A 15,578-nucleotide genomic window follows, 5' to 3' on the forward strand; every position below is an offset into this window, starting at 1 on the left:
AGACTTATACATGACTACATTTTTCTTTATGTCATAAAAGTTGTATCACCAGACTTTTTTGACATGTGCCCCCTTAAAACGGTGATTTGATGTTACAATATTCATTTTCAGTTCTATGCCTAACCTTATGCCTTCTTCATGTCTTTTCTTCAGATATTCCATTGCTAAAGGAAGCCTGAGTCTGTGTGCAGCCGCCGCTCTCTCTGTCATCGCTGGCCAGCACTGTAACCCCTAAAGCTTCTCACCAAACACTTACCCCACACCCACCCTTCAGAACGCAGCAGTAAATAAGATCCGTCAGCTGTCCCTCTGCCAACAAATCGCCCGGCCCTGGGGTCTACAAGCTGCGTGGCCCCCATGGAGTCTGGCAGCTCTCTTCACAGAAAAAACTTTTGACCGGACGACCCCTCAAAGGGATGCGCAAATGCTCGAGTTTAACACTTTTCTTGCAGGTGCGCTAATAATCAGTTGCACTCACAGGCTTACCTCGTCATGGCGAGGATTCACTAATTACAAATGAATGCATTCAGATTACGTTGTGGACCTCTGCTCCGTCAATGACTGTGACCTCTTGCGAAGGGCAGAGTTCAGCAAGGATTTGCTAAGCCAGGCCCTTTTCTCTTCGATGCTGCATGTTCTGTGCAATTTCTATTCTCTGTTTTCGTTCTACGCGCGTACACACAGGAGCACGGCACACTCGAAGCATGACGCATAGCACCATCTCGACACTTGTCCCTTGTGCGAGACGCAGGGTTGAACTGATTGACATTGTACTGTATACAAATACATGCTTGCCTTTTTATTTGTCAAGAAGTACCTGTGCTGTGCTCTGTGTGTGTGTGTGCGCGTGCGTGCGTGTGTGCGCGTGTGTGTGTGTGTGTGTTTCTGATGCCTGTGTGACTGTGGCTGTTGTGATTCGAAGAGAGCTGAAGTATCATCTAGGCTTCTTTTCCCCAAAATAGGAAACATTTTCAATACCTCCATTTTGTAATCGAGACGTTATTTAACTAGGATGGATGTTCCTTGTCTACATGTCTGTTTGTCCAAAGTGAGGGAGACATACTTTCAGTACTTTTGAGATCATTGTTCTCATTCAGAGAAATAATTCAACTTTATTTCTTCCTTTTAAAAGCAAGTATAGCTCTCTCATGTTTATGTGTTGCACGCACAAGTAAAGAAAACTTTAATGTTTTTTTTTATTTTTTTTTTAATCACATGTATGTTCTTTTTCCAAGAGGACTTTGTTGGGTATGGACTAAGTTCATTGCTGGGCTGTACCTTTTGAGCTATGACTTGGATTAGTAATATTTGGAATATAATTTAAGCAAGTTTAATTCACTTTTTAGTTCACTGTTAAATGAAAATTAAGCTGCGTATATTACATTTGAATGCTTTGCAAAGCCAGCTGTGGCATGGCTAACATCTTAAAGATGACTATCAAAGATAGAAGCACCTTCTATTAAGTTTTCTTAATAAATCATTCGACTAATGTGCTATTAAGATGGTATTTGTAATGAGAATTAATCAGATATCCCATCAGATCTTGTATCTTATTTATACACACATATATATATATATCTATTTTTAAATGCAGCTTCAGAAAATGGCTTTGTTCTTCACTCATAATGTTCTTTTGGCAAATGGGCATTTGAAAAACCAATGAATCTTTTGTCTGAGTTGCTTTTCGTTTTGCGTTTTACATCCTTGCCCGTTGGACATTGCCACCTTAAGTGTATATCCCCTGTGTGGTTCACGCCAGATTCTGATGTTTGTCACCATGCATCATATATATATTTTGTGTGTGTGTGTCTGACTTTGGAGAGAGAGGGCAGTTTGTCTATCTGCACATCCTCAGTTTTGTGTTCCTGGCTTGTTTTTGTAAATTGATTTTACTGTTTTTTGTTTTTTTTTCATACAAACTGAAGGCAAAATATTACTGCTGCCTTAACTTGTACATTTCATACATGTCTCACTTTGTAATCATGTTTCTTCTGTCTCATTGGCTTTATGGTAATTTGTCTTCAGTTTCCTTATGGCCTTACTTTTTTTTGTTGTTGCTATGCATAAACATTGTCTTGTTGAATTTGAGACGTAGGGTTTTACTCCTTTGGAGGATGTGACATAAGATTGTCCACCCAAACTTCCTTTTTTTCAGTGATTGTGAAATATGAACCTATGAGTTTTATTTCTTTTTGTTTCATTCAAAGGATGTTTTTAAGTTTTAAAAAAGAAAGGACGCAATTAAAAAAGGATATCCAGGATGTGTGTGAAACACTGTTGTACGGTGTTTTTCTGCAAATGTAATTTAAGTTGACTCATCCACCCAGCTCCCCATCCCCATTACACCTTTTTTTTTTCTGTACATTGCTGTGGGTGTGAAGATAGTATTTTAATATTTGTATAAAGTTTAATTTAATTCTACAGTGTGTATATAACTATTTCTAATTAAAGCTTTCATTTGAAGTGCATAAGTGGTGTATACTGTTTTTTATGAGTTTGGTGTTTTTCATGTTATGGTTCACTATGAATACTTTTAAGTATATTATATCCATATTGTCATATGACGAGGGATTCCATTGTATCCAGGGTAAAGTGCAGATTCCGTTAGTAAGTAATTAATGTGGTGCGTTACCGCCATCTTGTGTTGGAGCTTTGTAAGTAAGTAGTAGTAGGGATTCTGACTCATTTCAGCGAATCGGTTCTTTTGGACAATTCTTTCAAAGAACCGACTTGAAAGAACGATGCAGTTATTTACCACTACGTGATTACTCGTCTCGTCTTTCCTGACAACAACCCGGTTCTTTGTTACCTGTTTTCGAACGAACTTGATTAATAAAGCCGTTTATTGTAATTTCAAGTTCACAATTAATTTGTTGCGGCCATAATGGAGCACATTGAGAAGCTAAATAGTCCACCGGAAGTTTTTTTTTTTTATGTGAGTTGAACCAGGGCCCGTATTTATCAAGCTTCTTAAAGTGCCATTTTAGTCTTCAGTGTTGAGAATTCATGAAATGTACTCCTACTTTCAAACTTAAGTATAAAATTTCTTAAAGCTAAGAATCACTCTGTTAGGAGTTGCCAGTAGGGGCTTGTGATGGCACTCTTTGGCAAATCTTTTTAGAAGAGGAAGAATGTTTTTGAAATGTTTGACAATGAGCAGTTGATCAAACTTTATCGTTTGGACAGAGCAGGCATCATTTTTGTCAGCGCTGGTTAATGTTGGGCTGAACTTGCCTTTTATAACATTTCCGCTGTTCGTCTAATTTCGACTAAGCAGTAGCGCTTCTTCCTCCCGCCAGTTCGGTTTTCTTTTGGAATCCATGGTGGCTGATTATATCCAAAAATCTAGGCCATATAGGCAGATCAGTTAATAGCACACCAGTTTCAAAATTGTAATTAAGACATGGTGGAAAACGTGTTTATCTTTCATTTCAAATGTGTTTATTATAATGTATTCTCTTGAAAATTATTTATTGTCAAATGTGTGTTGAATGTATACCCCTCTTAGGAATTTCACCATTCAATGTGATTATCTGAGAATATTCTTAAATAAGGACATCTATTCAGTGATTGGTTCATGCCTATGACATCATCCAAAATCCCGTTTGTGGCACAGCAAAGTGTCGTAAATCAACTCTAAAATTTAAGATTTTTTTAGTCCTACGTCTTCACTTAAAGTTTGATTGAGATGCTTGATAACTAAATTTTAAGCACAGCTTTGAGCCAAGATTTTTTTTACTCAAGTCAATTCTTAGCAGTGTTCTTGTGAGTAATTATCAGATGCTTGATAAATACGGGCCCTGAAGAGGAGGTTCTCCGTTCAGTAAGTCGAAATTTACGGTTATTCAGCGATTCAGTTTGATTCGTGAATCACTCAGACTGGTTTTGTGAACCGGTTCAACTGGTTTATTGAAAACAGCCGATCAAAGTACAGTTGGCCACAGTGCGTACACGCCATTTAAACTATATCAAGTATTTTATGGTCGGAAAAAATATGGCATATCAGATTATTTGTCAAAATAAAAAATATTAATAATAGACAGTAACACTGACACTACAGAATCAATTTCGTTTCTATACAAAATAATAGCAAAATCACATTTGACACAATTTTAACTAATTGATTTATTTCCACCTATATAGCTACATAACGCTTTAAATGATCGAGTAATATACTGTATATGCCAGTAGTACAGCACAGTGTTCCGAACTGATCTCAGATCAGCTTTGAGCGTCGCTCGCACCTCGCAGCTCTAAACTGACTGACTCCATTTTGTGTGAAAGGGATTGTTCGCGAAGGCAGGCACGACTCATTCAGCGGAGAAAGATTAAACAGAGGTATGTTCCTGAGACCGTGCATCTTCACACTTGTCTGAATTCAGCTTTTAAGGAATGCGTTGTTTAACCGACTGTTTTGTGGAACGATTCACCAGTTAATGAGCTATTTGTGGATGGGGTTGTGGTTCTTAAAGGCCCTCTAGCCTTCGTCGGTGTTTGACGCTTGTAGGATAACAGCAACATTTTACTACGGTTGTATTTTAACCTTGTTTGCATTTATTTTAAAGAAGATGAGCGGGTGTCGTATTTTCATCGGTCGATTAAACCCCTCTGCTCGGGAGAAGGACGTCGAGCGGTTCTTCAAGGGTTATGGGAGAATCAGAGACATCGACCTGAAAAGAGGCTTCGGATTTGTGGTACGTTTTGCCTTTTGTAAACAATTTCATAAAATGACCGATATCGCAACAACATACTTTTTGTATTAAATTGTAATTACTGCCTTAAAAAGCTATTTTACTGTATGGATGTCCGTGCCTAACCTCAGTAATATTAATAGCACATGGGCCGTGTTTCAAAACCTAGTGAGCTTTCTACATGGACGGTGTTTTTAAATAGAAAGCTCTCCTGATTTTGAGAAAGCCACGTAATGAAGTGTGCGTGTATGTATGTATATATAATTTTGTTTTCAGGTTATAAGTATATACTTGTTATTTTAATACTATATATTTAAAAAATGTACTACCATTCAAACGTTTAGGGGAACCCAAATGCTGCATTTATTTGAACAGAAAAACAGTAATATTGTGAAACAATACCGTTTTTTCTATTTTAATATATTTTAAATGGTAATTTATTCCTGTGATGGCAACTGAATTTTCAGCAGCCATTACTCCAGTCTTCGGTGTCACATGATCCTTCAGAAATCCGTGACGTCTTTGTCACCTTTAATCCATTCAACACATCTTTGCAGAATAAAAGTATTGATTTCTTTTAAAACATGTCATGCTGACCCAACCTTTTGAACGGTAGTGTATATAATATTATGAAATGCATACAACAACATTGAGCATTTAACAATTCATGCATGTAAAAAAAAAAAAAGGTAATACTAAATATTAATTGGAAAAGTAATTAGGAAAAATAAACTAAAGCTCAAGAATGGAGATGCATCTAATAAAAATCCCAGGATGTCCTTCGATAAGGAGTAGGGGTGTAACCCCGGCATCCTGGCCAAATTTGCCCATTGGCCCCTGTCCATCATGGCCTCCTAATCATCCCCATATATATATACGATTGGTATCATCCCTCAGTCTCCTCTCCACCAATCAGCTGGTGTGTGGTGGGCGTACTGGCGCAATATGGCTGCCGTCGCATCATCCAGGTGGATGCTGCACATTGGTGGTGGTTGAGGAGATTCCCCCCTTCTATGTAAAGCGCTTTGAGTGCCTAGAAAAGCGCTATATAAATGTAACAAATTATTATTATTAATAATAGACACATGTAAACCTTAAGTGTTTTTTTTTTTTTTTACAGGAATTTGATGATCCTAGAGATGCAGAAGATGCTGTTTATGAGCTTGATGGGAAAGAGCTCTGCAATGAGAGGTATAATTTAACAGCCTTAATTACATCAGTGAGCAAGCAAGCAAACGGCAACAATAGTAACGAAAATCCAATCTGTTTATGTAGAAGAATACCCCTTTTCCACCAAGGCAGTGCTAGAGCTAGTTCGGAGCCAGAGCCTAGTTTCAAATCGGTTCTTTGTAGGGGTGTAACGATTCATCTACTACATCGATGTATCGATTTATTTTCCTACGATCTAACTACATCGATCTGTGCTCGGCAAGTTGGCCTTCCGGACGACATATATCGATCTAACATCGTTTTAAAAGGTAATCAATCGATTGTATCGATCATAGGAAATAACGCATTGGATTTAAGCACGTCAGACTTTAAATGGATGTTTTTTCTTAGCACTTTTAATGATAAAGGCGTTAAACGTTACTCGATTCAGTCTGCCTATCTGTGACATCATCGCAACGCACGCACCAGCAGCAGCGCTAAGAAAACAAAACAGCATGGCGTATGGCAGAGGAGAAGCCAACCAGCGAGAAATTATCAAGTCACCAGGAGAAAGAGCTAAGTTAGTAACGTGTTACCTGTACTTTCAACCCTTGCTAAATGTTACCTGTGCATTCCTGGGACCAGTGTGCCAGCAGAGCGAGTTTTTAGTACTGCTGGCAACATAGTGAACGCACAGAGAAGTGTTCTGCGGTCAGATCATGTTGATATTTTTGAAAAAGAAATATGTAGAGTCATTGAAGAGTAGTTGGTTACATTTTATCTTTTGTTAAATATTGTTTGTTTATTAAGCTGAGAGTAGTAGCAGGTTCAGCCAGTTTATTCAAACTGAAGAAATGTTGGTTGCACTTTGATATTAATATTGTATTTGTATTATTTTAATGTTGAAAAACAACAGCAAAAGTAACAGGTACACCTACTATTAATTAAACCTGAAGAGAAGTTAGTTGCACTTTATTTTTGATATTAATATAATATTATTATGTTGGATAACAAAAGCAGAAGTAGCAGGTTAACCTACTGTTGAAATGTTGGTTGCACTTACTGTGCTTTTATTGAAAATGTATTGAATATTGAAAATGAGAGCAGAAAAGGTTAACTTCCTGTTAATTCAACCTAAACTGTTGGTTGCACTTTATTCAAATAAAATTTGAATGCATTTGCCATTAATTGTTGTTTACTTGTTTGTTTATATCCATAATTAATTGATACCTGATTCCCTTACAAGAAACAACAGGAATCTAGGAAACTTCACCTGCACTGACCAGTATCCAGATATTTATTTCAGTCACACAATTTTTGGCTAAAAAGTTACTGAATCGATTTCAGGTCACTGAATCGTTTCGGATCGTATCGTTCTAAATGAACCAAAATCGTCCTTGAATCGTATCGACAACCTCAAATCGTGATACGAATCGAATCGTTGTTAAAACGAATTGTTACACCCCTAGTTCTTTGTGTTTCCACACCCAAAGCCCCAGCTCCGAGCCAGGAAAAGTGGTTCTTAAGTAGCACCAAAACATTGCTGGGCTAGAAGTAAGAACCGATTACGTCAGGCGCTGGGGGCGGGGTCAACAAGACGAACACAAACTTGAGAATCCGCCATTGTTGAAATAGCAGCTAATGGAGCTAACAGCTACTGCTCGTTTGTAATCTCCGTCTATACAAGTTACGGCGAACTGCATGAATGCATTGGATTTGCTGTGTTTTCGTTGTGTTTTGATGCCGATGTAAGATCGTAAAGCCATGTGAATCAATAGTAACGCAACGTTTGCATTGTTGATGGAAGGCTTGTTCGCAGCGGGGCTTTGCAGACCGATCTCTGTATGACAACTAGTCCAGCGAGAGCATATGACTCCTTATGCTTTTGATTCACTCATGCGGGGGTTTTTTTTATATCATACATGGATCGGTCTGTGCAGCGCTGATGCATCTCGAACAAGCCTGGTGTGTTTGTGTTTCCCGCTGCCCAGGGTTGGCAGGTTTTCACAACAAAACCTGCCCAATTGCTAATCAAAACAAGCCCAATCGCGTTTCAGGGGGGCTTCCCCGGTAAAAATCACATTTGGGGGTAAAATATGTTTTTTTGGCATGGTTGCCTACTAAAATTTGCATTCCTGGGGCTAAATATCACATAATTTGGGTCGCTTCAACCCGGGGACATGAAAAACAGCCCGCGGCAACACTGCCGCTGCCTGGCTAGCGTTGCTGAGAAAGATGAGACGTATACAGTGACGTAAGACATGGCTCTGTTGTGGCTCTCAGCATGTGGAAAAGCAAACGGTTCATAGAAGGCTCCTCAGTCGAACCAACTATGAACTGGGACTAGCTCTGGCTCTGAGCTAGCTCTAGCACTGCCTTGGTGGAAAAGGGGTAGAAGAGAAGAAGCCTTGAAGGGAACTGAGACTTAGCTGAGGCAGACACATGTATGACAGAACTTTTGTTTGCAGAGTGACTATTGAACATGCCCGTGTCCGCCTGCGTGGGGGCCGAGGTCGAGGTGGTGCTGGTGGAGGTAGTGGTGGTGGTGGAGGACGTTTCCCCCCTCGCTCCTATAGTCGTGGCTCCCAGGACAGCCGGAGGTAGGAGTCAATCTTTGTTAAATACACTGTGCTTTTTTTTTATTATTATTGTGCATTAACAAAATAACTTTTTTTTGTTTAAAGGAAACGAATACTATTATTCATAAAAGATACATTAAATCTATTAAAAAGTGATAGTAAAGTCATATTTGCACAGGTAAGGTTGCGTAAACATGCTATGTTCAGTAGAAATCAAGTCAATAATCGAACTCTCTCACCTGTCAGGAACCCTCCACCAATGCGTACGGAGAATCGTCTCATTGTGGAGAATTTGTCGTCAAGAGTCAGCTGGCAGGTGAGTGTTCATCAGTTTCCTGTCATGTTTTTAGGGAGTCAGTATTCCCAAGCACTTCAAATAACAAAAAAGAAAGAAAAAAAGGATTTCTTCATAGATGATTAGAATATGTAGAGTTAAATTGATGTATTACCAAATGAAATGTAAATCAATGGAAGAAGTACTTTCAAATTCAAGGTCATATAATACTGAGGAAACAGTAAGGTTAAGTCACTTTGCCTCTGTTTTAACCAATTGTTCACCCCTCTATTTGCCAGCCTGACTGTTGTGTCGTATGGAAGAGCTCGCTAATGGTGGAGTTAACCCCTACAGGGTCCCTCTCTGGTTAAGCCACTCCCATTGTGTCCCACGCCTAGTTGACCTCCGCCGATCGCACGAGAGCTCTCTGTGAGTGATGCCCTCTCGCTCTAGATGCAGCGGCTGCCGCTACAAAGCGCAGTTTGTGACGGTGCCGAGCTGAAAGAGAGAGAGAGACAGAGAGTGAAAGCGAGAGATCGAGAGAGAGAGGTGCAGAAAGAGAGCGAGAAAAAAAGAGAGAAAGAGAGCGAATCTCTTTCTTACACAGTCAATCGAGGGGTTCGGTAATTTGAGAGGCTTCGATCGGTATACTCACCCACCCTGCTCTCTGGTGGTCCCACACACGTGGCCGAGGATAAAACAGCCCGATGGGTACGTTCCCAGGTATTAGTCTATAATCTCTTCCTCGCTGTTTACGCTCGGTGCCCATGAGGGGATGGCACAAATAGGGTACGATCGATGGAGGGAGGCCTTGTGCACTACCACACTGTATGCACTTGTGTTTTGGTAAGAATGCATTTGCCATGTAAATGTACATTTTACTAAATGTGGGGCCCTTTTTTTACGAGCCCCTCGGCTCCACGTAGTTGCTCTGCTAGTCTTGAGTCTTGTTGTACAGGGGTCCGGGAATGTCACAGCATTGCAAGCCAAAATTTCCCTGGTCGACATTGTTCCCTTGTTTAACACGCCACCCCTTTTCATTCCAGTGCTCATTAATTTTGGCTATGAAACCGAAGCAATGTCTGCACATTTCAGAAGCCAGGATTAGCTTCACAAAGCTTTACATAGAAATCCCAAAGAACATGATTGAAGGGCTGATTCACCCCTCTGCAGCACTCCATGTTTTGCTTCCAAGTGTCCGCTTGGCTTCGCTTTTTTGCAATTCTTTTCTGATTTCTAATCCAGAACGTTACCCAGAGCTTTTTGTTGGTTACAAATCTATCCATGTGCTGCAGTTTTCATACCTTCAACTTCATTTTAATGTTTATATGTAGCATATTGACCATGGTCCAGGCTTGAGCAAGATCTGAGAGGTTCTCGGACCCCAACTTTGATAGTTAATTTACCCTGATACTTATAAACGTGTAAATGTGCTCCCCTAAGTTACCTTGCTAACTCAAAATGCTGCTGTACTGTGTGTAGGATTTAAAGGATTTCATGAGACAAGCTGGAGAGGTTACTTTTGCAGATGCCCATCGGCCAAAGCTTAATGAGGGGTAAGCTGGGTATTTTCTTTCCTGTTACTCTCCCAGTAAAGTTTTTTTGTTGCATTGAATTCGATCAATTACAGGAACTGTAAATATGTTATGTTAAATGGTTGCATATCACAATGAGGACAAATCATGGATTGACTCTAAATTTATACTGTTACTTTTTGGATGTTTTGTGTAATACTTTTATCTTTCTACAGTGTGGTTGAGTTTGCCAGTCATAATGATCTAAAAAATGCTATGGAGAAGTTGTCTGGGAAAGAGATCAATGGAAGGAAAATCAAACTTGTTGAGGCTTCCAGGAAAAAGTGAGTTATTCTTGTTTTTAGTTGTCTGTTATTGTTTGAAGTTTAGTGTGTGTATATATTAGGGGTGTGCACGAATATTCGATTATTCGATCTGTAATTAATATTCGAAAAATAAATATACTATTCGAATTTTACTATATTGCTTTGCTGGCCGTAAATGCAGTGAATCCATGATAAATCCCTCTAAAACTCAGTTATAACTAAATCCACTGGGTGGTGCTGTGGAGCGTGTTAATAAGTTGAGTGTATTTGATCACATAATCTCGTCGTCTGCCTCGCGATGTTTGGAATTACTTAGATGAACATTGAAATTGAGCTTACAAAATGGAGTTACTTCTGATAAATTAATTAATCCAAACACCAGTCGAATGAGGACAGCTGTCCATCACTGCATTCACGAGTGCTGGTAAGAGCAGCTGTACCAGCTTCTTTGTTTACAAGTAGCACGCGGGACCGCAGCAACTCTGCCATCATTATGTTAAGCCCGCCCACCGACTCTATACACGATGTGATTGGCCTGACCAGAGTTTGTTTTTTCCAGCTCGCAAGCCAACGGAGAGTTGCTAGACTAACCTGACTGCGTCTAGATTTCTAGGCTATAACATCAACATCAGTTGAGGGCTGCAACTTCACTTTTAAATGACAATATCCTGGCCGGATTTCTGTTGTCAGTGATATAAATATTTGAAATTAACATGATTTCTTAATGTCTAGTGACATATCAGGGCGATTTTATGATTAACCCTTTTCTGGGTTTTTTTAATCAAATAAATGCAGGCTTTAGGAGCTTAAGATACTTGAAAAACATAACAAATAGTAATGTTTCCGAACTTTTGTCTGGTAATGTGTATATATATACTGTGTATTTATATATATTATATTATAATATACATGTGTAATATAGTACTTTATCAATATAAAATGTATATATGAAAACATTCAAACTAAATATAAAATTAGCATAATTACTATTATTTTATTACAAATTTGTACAGTATTAATTAAAAGCTTGGGGTCAGAAAGTTTTTATTTTATTTGTTATTATTATTTTTAAACAAATTAATGTTTGTTTTTACCAAAGATGCATGGAAGTGTTCAAAATTGACAGTAAAGACATTACATTGCAAAGGCTTTCTATTTCAAATAAATGCTGTTCTTTTGAACCTTCTATTTATCAAAGAATGCATCACGGTTTCCTCAAAAACAATGATTATAATAAGAAATGTCTTGAGTGCCAAATCATCATATTAGAATCATTTCTGAAGGATGATGTGACTGAAGAGTGGAGTAATGATGCTGAAAATTCAGCTTTACCTTCACAGGAATAATTTACATTTTGTATTTGTATTTTTGATCAAATAATAAATGCAGCCTTGATAAAAATATAAAAATTTTAAAAACTCTTGAACAGTAGTGTGTAGATGGATCAATGAATTTATTTATTTTTTCTTGCTTTCTCTTGTCCTGTAGATCCAGAACCCGGTCTCGTTCAAATAGCTCCTCTCGCTCTCGTTCACGAGGGCGTTCCGCATCACGTTCTCGTAGCCGCTCCCGTTCCCACAGCCCCAAATCACATAACCACTCAAGAAGTCGGTCCCGTTCAATCAGTACTTCTCCTGTGCGGCCCAAAGAAGCAGCACGTGCTGAATCAGCATCCCCGCCGACCCCGGCACAGCGCCCCCCGCCGTCTCGTTCCCCGTCCGCTGACAGCCGTCATTAGACGCCGCTGCACTGGGTGCTGAGGGAAGTGTCTGTGGTCAGGCTTTGAAAGAGGCTGATGACGTTTATCGCAGCAATATTGTCCCACCTTTGGTCAATTTAGGTCCCGAAAGTGGAGGGACGGCCTCTCTCCATGCCAGTGGTTTTACAGCTCTGTCGTTCATTTAAAGGTTTTTGACAGGCGAGTCCATTTAAATCAGGACTATACAGCTATTTTTGTTGGGTTTTAAGTTCATGTCTAAATTTTTTTTGTGGTTATTTTTTTTATCACTACATACAGAGTGAGGGTTAATTTCTGTTGAGATTCTTTAATTGTATAAACATATTTATGGACAAACCAGTAAATATGATTGTTTTCAGTAAGTTTGAACCTTTGTTGTGTTCTAAAAACTTGTAATTAGGGTTTTATGAATAATGCAAATTGTTTGTAGCGTAGATGCTTGAGTTAAAATGAAAGAAGTCAAATAATTATCTGAGTTCCCTTCACGCTGCATGAATAAAGAAATCTTGTTACACATTTGTGAATCCCTGTTTTATATACCAGCCTATTCATATGTGTGCGTTTGATTTCTCATTGTGTATACACATTTTAATGTTGCATTTGTTTGAACTATTAAATTCTGCTTGTTTTGCAATGCATATTCTCTTCTTTTTTTTTCTCTTTTTTTTACAATAGAGGATGAGATTTTAATATGCCATATTTTTGATGTATTATATAACTGTCTCATGCTTCTGAGTATTTTTTGTTTTGTTTTACAGTATGTATCATGTTGAATCAATGTCACACTTTGACTGGATATGTTTTGATGCATGTTTTTCATCCATTGAAATACGAGTCAACTTCCTGTACCATGATATAAATATGAATTCAATGTTTTTGAACATTTATAGTTTGTGTAGCACTGTAAAAGAAAATAATAAATTCCCTAAATGATGTGTTAGTACTAGGGTCAGTTCATCTGTAAACTCAAAATCATTACATGTTAGACAGAAATATTGTTTGTCAAAAAAAGTTAACTACAGTACACATTTATTGTTAACATAAAGGTTGCAACTTTGTTCTTCACGCTTGAAAGGTGTCTTGAAATATCAAGCATCAGACTCCTTTAAGACTTTCTCTGTATAATTTGCTTTATGGCTTTATCTATTGAATAGTTTTATTAAATAAATGGTGATATTCAAATAAAAAAATGGCACCTGTTTGAAGTCAGCTGAAAAAGCAGCTTTCGTGTCGTTGTGCAACCACATACAATTGCACATTGTGTTGAAACTTTTTGGACTGATGCTGTTTTTCACGGAAGGAAAAAAAGTGCTTTCTTCTACTCTGTATATCTTTCATCCTTATCTGTGGCCCCAGCACCCACTGTACTTTGGTCCAAAATTCCTCAAGTCCTCAAATTTTTTTAAACTATGGGGTCACTTCGGATGTTACTGTTAGGGTCTATTACTTCAGCTGCTTTTGCCGCTGTTGTGTTAGAAAAGATAAATAGTCCCATGGGTGTCACTAGGCCCTTTTTAGGGGGTCTTCAAAAAGTTATTTTACGGTCTATGTTATAAACATGTAATCATACATTGTATGAGTAAGGGATGTATATGGTCATGCAGAATAAGGCATTAATATTTGCTTTATAAGTAATAATAAACAGCCAATATCCTAATATGCATACTAATAAGCTACGAGTTAATAGTGAGAATTGGACCCTAAACTAAAGTGTTACCATTTTTTCCCCATATCCTCACTGGGGGCTGAGCCCCCCTAAAATGAAAATCCTAGAAACGCCCCTGAATAGTCAATTTTAAGATTTACCCTATGCTCTATTTTTAGGATTTTTTGTCAAATGTTTTAGTAATATCTAGAAGATAAAGTCTGCACATTCTTGTTGTGCTTAACAGTGTTTTCCTGCAGTTCTGGTCCGGAGTAACTGATCACATGGCACTTACAGCTCAGATGATTGGTTAAAAAAATTTGGTTTTGTTTTTAGGTTTGTAATTGTTTTATTTTAGTGAAAATTATATTTTAGCCTATTAAATATATATGATAAAAAGTCATGTCACAAATAGATAGACTCAGATTCAGCTTTATTGTCCCACTTTATATACTTTTCAACCTTTTTAAAATTGCGCAATCACGCCAGAAAGGTCACACTAGTCGGAGGCAGAAGTACGCCCCCGTGTTTACAAAGCGCACGTCACGTGCGAAGACTAATACAAACGTCCTTTAGCAAAAAAAGGTTAAACAACAATGTCGGACGATTTTTTGATAAGGGCGTTTGTATTGGTCTTCACATGTTCGCTTGGGGCGGTACTTCCGCCTACGTGTAGCGTGACCTTTCCGACGTGATTGCGCAATCCGTGACACGTCGCAGAGCAGCGCAAGAGGAGCAATTTAGGTTAAAAAGTATATAAATGTTTATTTTTTCTTGAAAATGACTGATGGTTTCGCTAGATAAGACCTATTCCTCAGCTGGGATCGTGCAGAGCCTCTGAAGCCCTTTGAAACTCTATTGATTTGGACCTTTAACATTTTGGTTGCCATTGAGGTCCATTGTGTGAAGAAAAATCCTGGAATGTTTTCCTCTAAAACTTCATTTCTTTTCGACTGAAGAAAGAAAGACACGAACATCTTGGATGAGATGGGGGTGAGTAAATGATCAGGAAATTTTAATTTCAATGTGAACTAATCCTTTAATTCATATATTGTGTATATACTACACTCTCCTCCAGGCCTGAACAGTTTAATAGCTTAATGGCGACAGTCACAACAGTGTTGGGGAGCAACTAGTTACATGTAACAGAGTTACGTATAATTTAATTACAAAATAAATGTAACTGTAATCCGTTACAGTTACTGAGGGGGGAAAAAAGTGTAATTAAATTAGTTACTTATGAAAATGTTAACGATTACTAAGGGGGTTACATCTGAATATTTTCGGTAAAAATATAAGATATTTTGTATAATATTAATTTGTTGCTTTGCCTGTTTTTGATGTGCACGATGTCTCCTGCCATTTAAATGTCATTTAGTAAAGCAATGCTATTCTGATGCTTTTGATTGGCTCTCTTGTTTGAATTTGCAGTGCACCGTCTGCCAGTTACATCAATCCACATTCCAGCTGAAAGCTTAAGGCTACAACCTGTCTGAGAGTTGCCACCATGGCGAGTGATAAAAATGCATTCCAGTGCTGGAAATGTAAAAATAATTTCATCCAGAAAAAAAAAAAAAAACAGCAAATGACATCTGGCCCAGTTATGGCCCACATCTCCCACATTCTTCTGGCCCACATACGGCATGGAATGACGGCGATGAC

At 38.3% G+C, this 15,578-nt stretch overlaps 2 protein-coding genes across 3 annotated transcripts in view; both read left to right on the forward strand.

Moving 5' to 3' along the window:
* The window catches only part of susd6 (sushi domain containing 6), a 35,570-nt gene extending 33,103 nt beyond the window's left edge, over window positions 1–2,467 (forward strand). Inside the window, exon 7 of the mRNA XM_079831453.1 lies at window positions 154–2,467. Within this exon, the coding sequence (XP_079687579.1) occupies window positions 154–179 (26 nt within the window). The 3' untranslated portion in view covers window positions 180–2,467. The remainder of the gene's footprint in view (window positions 1–153) is intronic.
* Window positions 2,468–3,670: 1,203 nt separating this feature from the next.
* On the forward strand, window positions 3,671–13,516 carry srsf5b (serine and arginine rich splicing factor 5b). Of its 2 annotated transcripts, XM_079831456.1 has the most exons (9): window positions 3,671–3,823; window positions 4,285–4,338; window positions 4,566–4,694; window positions 5,812–5,882; window positions 8,309–8,440; window positions 8,666–8,735; window positions 10,176–10,249; window positions 10,444–10,551; window positions 12,022–13,516. In XM_079831456.1, the coding sequence occupies exons 3-9, from the start codon at window positions 4,569–4,571 to the stop codon at window positions 12,269–12,271; spliced, it is 831 nt and encodes a 276-aa protein (XP_079687582.1). In that variant the 5' UTR covers window positions 3,671–3,823; window positions 4,285–4,338; window positions 4,566–4,568; the 3' UTR covers window positions 12,272–13,516. The 2 variants fall into 2 exon arrangements, with proteins under 2 accessions (XP_079687582.1, XP_079687583.1); XM_079831457.1 differs by lacking the exon at window positions 3,671–3,823 and having other exon boundaries at window positions 4,261–4,338; window positions 4,569–4,694.
* The last annotated feature ends 2,062 nt before the right edge of the window (window positions 13,517–15,578 follow it).

This window comes from Gobio gobio (assembly GCF_949357685.1).
Source record: "Gobio gobio genome assembly, chromosome: 12".
In the NCBI taxonomy this organism is placed as follows: Eukaryota; Metazoa; Chordata; class Actinopteri; order Cypriniformes; family Gobionidae; genus Gobio; species Gobio gobio.